Source organism: Corvus brachyrhynchos, unplaced genomic scaffold (assembly GCF_000691975.1).
Source record: "Corvus brachyrhynchos isolate BGI_N302 unplaced genomic scaffold, ASM69197v1 scaffold126, whole genome shotgun sequence".
Classification (NCBI taxonomy): domain Eukaryota; kingdom Metazoa; phylum Chordata; class Aves; order Passeriformes; family Corvidae; genus Corvus; species Corvus brachyrhynchos.
This window is the reverse complement of record NW_008239283.1, coordinates 7,129,247-7,137,923: the sequence shown is the minus strand read 5'-3', so window position 1 is coordinate 7,137,923 and position 8,677 is coordinate 7,129,247. Positions and strand designations below refer to the sequence as shown.

Below are 8,677 nucleotides of genomic sequence, written 5' to 3'. Positions count from 1 at the left end.
TTCCCTACAGCCTGCTGCAAACCCACCTGGAAAAAGCAGGGCTGCAGGAGGCACCCTGGGCAAACATGCACATGTAGATACTGCCCAGCTGTAGGAAGCAGGAAGCTCATGCCATAAATATTCCTCCTTATTCTCCCCAGCTTTCTTGCCCAGCAGGAGTTGGACTTTACCAGCACAGGGCTGGGATGTGGAGTGCAGCAGGTGCTCCAGGTGGGCCTCACATTGTACCTGGCATGCATTTTAGGGAGGAACAAAGAACATAACTCATGTACCACAAAACCTGTTAGCACTGATTGAGGGTAAAAGACTGTGATTGCAAGCTTGACTTAAATTCAGTGCTGCAAAAATATGTTTAAGTCTGGGAAAATTCATTCCCATGCCCCTGTTTTTCATTCCTACCTATTTTTCCCACTAGAAAAGGGGATGTGTCCTCTGTATTTTGCAATATTTTCATGTCCAAAACACCGTTCTTCCTGCCAGAGAGGGTATTTGGAATGCTGTGATCAAACGTGCTTCTCTTAATAATTACGAATTTATTAGTCCCTGAGAAGCACCAAAACCAACAGGATCCTGTGGTTGGTTCTTCTTTCATTCCTAACTGCACAAACCAATTATGTCAGAGAAAATATCACTAATGTATGTAGATGTAAGTGCAAAAGAATTTATTATTCTCTGTGGACAGTATTACTCTCACACTTCTAGGGATAATCCAGCCCCCTCCTTCCTCATGTACTGTCGCCACCATCCCCTCCTTAGAGCTTTTACTGAAAAGTTTTAAAACCAGGGCTTAGTTCAGAAATTTTTCTTGGATACTATCACACAGAGGCAGTGCAGAAACTGGAAAAATTGATTTTGGTCAATTTAAGAACATAAACTCGACAATCGTGCTTATCCAGCTTATTCCTGCTTGGTAAGGCTTATGGTTTGATGGGCAACACAGCTTGCATCTATTCATTTTTTAAGTCCTTTTACACTGTTTCTATTTAATTTAGCTAGGACACACTGCTTTACAGCTGGACTCAAGATTAAAAAGCAATATTATAAAAACTAAATGCTCAATCCAAAAGCTACCTGGTAAGGACATTGATTTAAGGCATTTGGAGTTTAGCTGAGGACACAGATTTGGGGATGTGACTTCTGCCACAGGATGATGAGATCAAACTGCCTGGGTGGCAACAGCAAACAATTGACAATCCACTCCCTTCTGCTTCTGCTTAGCGGTCTAAGAATAAAAGATCACCATTGCCACAGACCGCTGCATGAATTCATCTTTGAAATTGTACACCCCTCATGCCCAAAATTAAATCAACATTGTCTCCTTTTTGTCTTGGGTTCACAGGGTGAAACCCATTCTCCCAAGCTCAAGGATTAATAGATAATTTAAACTGGGGCTGCTAATACAAGGGTTTAGGAAGTCATCAGCCCAGAGGTGAAGTGCTGCCCAACATCAAAAAGAGAGCAAAAATGGGAGATATTATTACAAACATCTAGGTTTGTCCCTCCTCCTGCAATGACTCTGATGCTCTGCAAGAGGAGCACAGGGAGGGGAGTTCACTGGCTCAGCATGGGAATTGCTGCAGGGGTCCTCAGGGTGATTCCTGCAGCTCACCCCAGACCTGGAGGGCTTCTCCATCATGAAGAACTGAGGATAGCCGTGAGCGTGGTCCCCGCAGGGGTGGGCAGAAGCAGCACACCAGCCCTGTGCAGCCCAGGGTATCCAAGAGCACAGACCCCAGGAAGCCACAGGGAGATGGATCCCCACACCCTGCCACCAGTTAGAGTGGTGAACACTGGATGGGTAAAACTGCCAGGGATCAGGAAAGCGGAATTCGCTGAGCACTGGGCACTGCGTGTGGAGGTGGAGGTACAGGAGGTGAGAGGTGGAAGCTGAGCCAGCCCTTTCTGTCAGGAATTGCCTCAAGAAACAGCAGTAATAACAACTCCCTTTTGCTCCCTTTTCAACACAACATTCAGTGGCAGAATCCACGCATCCAGACGCACATACAGTGGTGACTGCTCTCAGGTATCTGATTTTAAGGCTTTGAAGCAAATTTTTTTTGGATTTGAGGGTCTGACCAATGATATCTAAGGAAGTTAGTTGAGAAACATGACAACTTCTAATTTACACAGCTAAAACAAAAACCTCTGCAGCAACTGGTAGGCCCTGGGAGAGCACTGGTAGCATGAACACCAGCTCAAACCCCTGTTTTTCTTGGGCAAAACATCAATATTTCACTTTTCTGTATGCTCGTGAGAGCTGTCACAAAACTGTAAGCCTTAGAAACCCACACCAATAGTTTATAATGAATCAAGCTTTTATATTTGCTTCTTATCTTTGCAATAAAGAGCTTTTTTTCCCCTCTTCAGAAATGTCAGCTGCCAAATTTTTGCAAGAATTCTAAACCCACATTAAAGCCTCCCCCCACCATGCAAAAACTTTTGATAACAAGCATGCTCGCATGGCTCAGATGAGCCGTTCCCTTCTAATTTTTAATTAAAAGGAAGAGATTGAAGAAAAGTGATGGCTCAGGAGAATGAAAGAGGGACCTGGCTACAGTCCAAGGCCTGAGTCACAAGTTCAAATCTCCATCTTCTGCCTTGATCCCATAGCTCTTTTGCATACCGACAGAAAACAGATATGTGGGTTTGTTTCCAATTTATAGAAGGAACTGTCTCAGTTTCGAGTCATGCCCTGGCTGCTTAGTAGAGGAACCAAAGTTATTTTAACTCCTTCCACGCAGTGATTCCATTTTTAAGCTGAGCAGGTTCCTTTTAAACACATGTAACTGTTAAGACCATTATTGGTAGCAGTTGTGGGTGGGCTTTGACTGACTTTGCCCAACAGCAGTGTCCTCTCACAGAGGACACGTGCCCCAGCCCCAAACCTGTTTGTGATGCACCACCGAAGGTCACAGGTATGGAAGGGGCCAGCAGTCACCTGCTTTAGTGGGCTACAAGGCCACGAGCTACAATGTGCTCTTGGCATGTGCTGGCCACCTTTTCTCCCTGCCCCCACACCCCATGGAGCCCTGGGGACTCACCAGGGCGAAGATTCAAGGCGACCTTCTGAGGCGTGATCTGCGTGACATCCAGGTGGCTCTGGCCAGAGCCCTTGCTGCTCAGAGGGACATTCCTCACCACGCTGATGCTGCTGCTGGGGTTCTCGATGGCTCCGGCACAGCCGTTTGCAATCAGGTTCTGCAGGAAGTCGCACCGGGATGTGATGGACTTTGTGCTGCCAAAATCCTGGGGGTGAAGAACGGACAAAAAGGAAGTGGAGGGGAATACATCAATCCCACAGCAGGGGCTTTGCTTTGACATGCTGGTACCTAACAACTAGGAGATGGCAAGGAGAAGCTGGTGTCCTTTGGGATGACTGTACTTGGAAGGAGCCTGCACTGAGTCTTGAGCCTTTCAAAGGGATTGACCAAAAAAGGAAATTCTACGAGGATCTGAACACTGAATTTGCTCGCAGAGCACTGAAACAGAAAGCTAAGCCTATGTTTTCAGCCCAGCCCCAGAAGCTGCACCTGTTCCCAGCCCTGGCCACAAGAGAGCAAGGCAAAGCACTTGGTTTGCTGCGGGGACAGCCCACTGCCTTCCCTATTATTTTATGCACATACGTTGCCTCAAAGGAGCTTTGCAAAAGACAGAAGAAAGGACAAGGAGGTGGCACTGAGGGAAGCAGGACAAACCCACCAACCCAGAGAGGGCCAAGTAAAGATGTGAAGCTGAAGACAGGCTGGGTGGCTCCAGGGACCTGCACCCTCTTCCCTGGGTGAGACACCACACGTCCCCACACAAGCACTGCATGGAGAATAAGGGAGGTGGGCGAGACTTCCCAGGAGCTGGTTAAAGTGCAGTCTGTGCCCACTACAGGCAGTTAGGCACAGGCAGCAAGGTGCAGGCAGTGGCCCACTCCCAAAGGATGGCCAGGAGTCTCCCAGCACCCATCCCAGAGCTCCAGCCCTTGGTGCGAGCCCTGTGCGTGGTGCACAAAGCAGCCTTGTGCAGGCCAGCACTCAGGAACAGCCGGGAACACAATGCACCCTTTTGCAAAGAGCCTGTTTGTTAGAATGCCTTTTTTTTCCTCCCCAAAAGTGCCAAAGGGAACAAGTCACATGCCCAAAACTTACTGGATTTTCAACAGTCGATTCCTACTTATTTCTGCACTACAACAATAGAGACAACCCTCTTCAGCTCCAGGGCTGAGGGACTAGTACAACATGAAATAATGCAGAGAAGATGCTTGCAGCCATGCCAGCCCCTCCTTCAGCTGTGCAGCCAAAACCAGTGTGGGGCTGAATAAACCTCACTGGTTGCTGAAGCTCCAGCATGGCAGAGGACAGGAGAGACACCAAGGAGGGAGAGGCTCCTGACAGAACCTCATGGGGTGATCTCCAGGGGTCCCTCAAGGACAGGCTTGAATACAGGGCCCTGGGAGACAGACAGAGGCTTCCAGCTGCATTTTTCTCACTACAAGGTCCCAACGCTATTTGAAAAATGCGAGATTTGCATTCCAGCATCCAGCAACGGGGTCCAGCCAAGAAACCGACGACGGCACGTCAGATGGATACGAACACAAATTTCTTGGAACACGTCGTGTAAACAGATGGACTTCCAAAAAAAGGAGGACTGGGACTATTTAAATCATCTCCAGCATGACAAAATAAAAATCAGAATCCCTCACAAAACTGAAAACAACGCCCAGCCTTTCAGAGCCGCACATTTCAGGCAGCCTTGGAGCAAAGTTTCTCTCGGATGTGGTTTTACCTGAAATTGGCAAAAAGCTGGTGGGTCCAGGTGTTCTCCTGGGCCTATCCACCCAGCAGCAGGGCACCCAGGGAGAGACGCTCTCCTGCTCTCCCAGTACCCAGACCACAGCTCCAGGTGAACACCTCTGCCAGCTCATTTCTGCTGCCACCTATTAGAAAGGACACTCCGACTGTGCAAAAAGCAACACAAACAGCCCAGGGGCACAGCTGGAACTTCTAGTTACTCACAAGTAATTAACATTGGAGAGAAGCATCCAAATAGGACAATATTTAGGGCTGCTCACATAGCTGCAGCTGCTATCAGGTGTTTCCAAGCCTTCCCAGGGTCTGCTCCAAAGACTCCAAAGGAAGTCCAGGAGGTTGGGGAAAAGCCCCTACACAACTCATAGGTTGGCAGCACCTTTGCGCTCCTCCAGTCCCCAGGTCCCCCTTGCTTGACCCAGCTATTTTCTCTAAACTTTCTTCTAAAATGGGTCCAGAGGACTTGCCAAAGGGCATTAACTGCTAAGCTGCAGATTCAACCAAACCCAGGTATTTTCTTGCTCACTGCAAAGCCGTATTACCTGATATCCACCCCTCAGGGGTGCAAATGCCTGAGGGGTGGGTGGTGCACCTCAGCACCTAGGGGCGCAGGACTGACCCCTACTTCTGCTTGATTTCTTACCCAGGCAGAGTAACACTGAGCAGGGGGATGATGGTGCCCTTGGGAAAGTCCCAGCAATCACCACGTTACTCTGCAAACACACACCCAACCTGCAGCCACAGGTCAAAACCCAAAGCCAAAACTGGGACTAGCAGGTACCACCCAATTCTAGTGCAAGGTTTTCTGTGACAGAGAAAATCAAAGCTCATGGAGGTTCAGTTAAAGGGAAAAAGGATGAGCAGATCTGGGGAGTAAAGGGCATTGCACAGGCCCAGACAGCTCATGAGGAACCACACCAAAAGGCACCTCCACAGCAGCACGCTGGTTCAAGCCCCAGTTTTCCCCAAGCAGGGAACACCCTGCGGTTAGTTAAGCAATTCAGTGCGCCCACATACCTGCCAAGCTGCCCGCAGGCCTGCTTGGGCAAGAGCTGCCCCTCACCAGCAGGAACCACCCCGAACACTGCTCCGTGCCACAGAGGAGCGCTGGCTGGGGGGGTCCCCCAGCCCCTGTCAGCAGCTCTGGCTGCTCCAGCCCCCCGGGCAGTCGCGGTCCGGCCTCGGCGCTAACGAGCTCACAAAGGCGAATGCACCCGAGCAGGCAGAATGAATGGAGACAACAGCGTGACAATTACATGCTCATCAGTTCGACAGTTTTAAGACAAATTGCTTGGTTCATGCGATAAAAATGGAGAATAGCATTCACTGTATCTAACATCTAATTCCTGACTAGGCATGTCCCTACCATTTTTTGGTTTAATCAATCCAGTTCTGCATTAAATCAGTCTGAAATATGCCTGCTTTCTCCATTTAAAAAAAAAACAACCTTGACATGTTCCCTTTTAGGAACACCCTTGGTTTTCTTTCCTCGTTCCCTAGGCATACATTTCTGAGATGGGAGAGGATGGGGTAAAAGCACCTGCTGGAAAACAGAGGGTGCCATTGAGGAAATTTCGGTTCACTTACTCAAAAAGGACATTTCAGTTTAATTAATGTGTATCTCTAGTTTGTGTGTACACACACAAATGCATCCACATAAATAATGGATAGGTGAACACAGTTCATCCACCTAACAAACACATCTAACAAACAAGAGGAGCCTCTGCACACTGGTACACTGCTCCCCAAAGCAGCAAAAAAGAAAACATCATATTGAAATTTCCCCTCCCATACTGGTACTCCCAAATGCTCTTTTGAAGAGCTTCCCCCCCTGCAATGACCCCAGGTAGGTTTATCATGATCACAACCCACACCTGTTTATCACACCTGCCCTGGCAGCTCAGAGGACAGCACTGAAGCCACTTCCAGAGCTCCCTGTTCTCCCCAGCAAACCCAACAAGTCCTGCTCAGCCTGGGCAACCAGGTGCCACTGCAAAAAATTCATCAAGCATCCTCTCCACACACATGGAAACCAGGCTGCCACAGAGATCACAACCCCACAGGCCAGTGTGCAGTTTCCAGTCATTTTACCAGCACCATGTCAGCAGTTTCTTGTCATTTCCAGCTTCTCCTGGACCTTGCAGATTCCTCAGATTCCAGCATGGATGGAAAGGCTGCAGCAGTCTCCACCACACAAGAGTCATTCTCCCTCAGAGAATGTTTCAAGGCATGCTCAGGTGATGGTTAAGGCCACATATTCACACCTCCTCTTCTAAGAGCCACTGAAATCACCTCCTTTAAGGCCTGGCTTTCAAGGTATTCTTCCATGAGCCAACAGAATCGATGTCTGCTGCCAGATTTCCAAGAGCCCAAAGGCTTGTGGTTATCTGAGCAGCCCCTGGAGGCTCTAGGGCTGCTGCACACCAGAAGCTGCTATCATCAGCTCATCCATCATCACCCCTTTGGATGGGAACAGAGATGCTGAACACAAGCAGAAGTGAAGTCCAACCAAGCCAGGGGACGTGATGCACCTTGTACCAACAGGTTAGGAGGTGGCAGTCATAAAGTGAGAGCACCGTGACTGCTCTGCTGTAAGATCTATCTGTACACATCCCCTTACCCTCAATTCAAGGCAATGTAAACCCCAGGAACCTGATCCCTCCTGGGAATCTTTTGGGATAGGGCTCCCAAACAAACTAGTGTGATGGTACCACCAAGTGATATTATGCCCCAAATATTTCCCCAAAGGAAATTCAAGAAGGTATACATATACAGGAAGATCAATAATATACATAACTATACTTTGTATAGCTATATATACATATATATATATATTTAAAAAACATAAAACAGACATCTCTACATTTACTGTATACATAATACACAGAATTATACATGTACTGATAGACTTCTACTATATATATATTTCCCAACAAAATTATTAATTGTTGCCTACAAAGTTGATAAAGGCTGGCCCAGTTTGCTCCCAAACCTGTAAAGTAAATGTAAAGGGAGCACAAAGTACACACAGATCAGCTGATTGAGGTTCTACCACAACAAAACTGCCATCTGTGGAAGCCACTCCAGTATGTTACCCCTGATTTATAAACAGCAGAAGAGCTGTAAAATCTGACTGGCGTATGTGCACCCAGGCAACATAGATAGCGGATGGCAGCTAATGGAAAAAGCTAAGGAAAACATATTAAGAGCTATTTAATAAATTTAATAACCTGACTAGGCTGCAGCAGAGGGAAGGGGAATAAGGTGGTGAAATGACTATGAAAAGAAAGCAGATGTTACAGAGTTTATAATATTACTTTAAAACTTTTTAAAGTTGAAAAACTCCAGGTATCTTTTGGAATCCCATTACCTCACCTGATGATCTCACCCAGAGAAATAATTTGTTTCAAACAGTACATGCTAAAAATAAACAAACAAATAAATAAATAAATACAGAATTAGAATAAGAACTTGCTAGGTTTTAGCATGTAGCATGTAATGGGAACAGCAGCTTTTAAGCACATAGCTCTTGGCACAGAACACCTTAAACTGTGTATTTTTAAATAGCTGATGGCAGGCTAAAGGTCAGGAAGTATTACGGGACTTCCCTGTAAACACCCATCTTCCTCCTTGGCCCCTCCATTCCAGTTAGGAATTTTCTATTTTTTTTTTGGTAACTATCCTGTTTGCATGACAAGAGTCGGGCTGCCAGTCCCATTAGTACAATTAGTGGTCACAGTGACCACAAGATAAACATTTCCACTAGCAGCATTTTGCAGAAAGTTGTCTTTTGATGCCAAGTAAGAAAACAACAACAAAAAAAAGCACAAGCTATTGGGTTCCCATAGCTTAATAGCGGGCATGCCACAATCCCGCCTCCA

At 47.1% G+C, this 8,677-nt stretch overlaps 1 protein-coding gene across 1 annotated transcript in view; it reads right to left on the bottom strand.

Moving 5' to 3' along the window:
- Positions 1–8,677, bottom strand: part of ITGB5 (integrin subunit beta 5) — a 55,182-nt gene that overhangs the window by 44,413 nt on the left and 2,092 nt on the right. Inside the window, exon 2 of the mRNA XM_008638236.2 lies at positions 3,042–3,246. Coding sequence (XP_008636458.2) covers positions 3,042–3,246 — 205 coding nt within the window. The remainder of the gene's footprint in view (positions 1–3,041; positions 3,247–8,677) is intronic.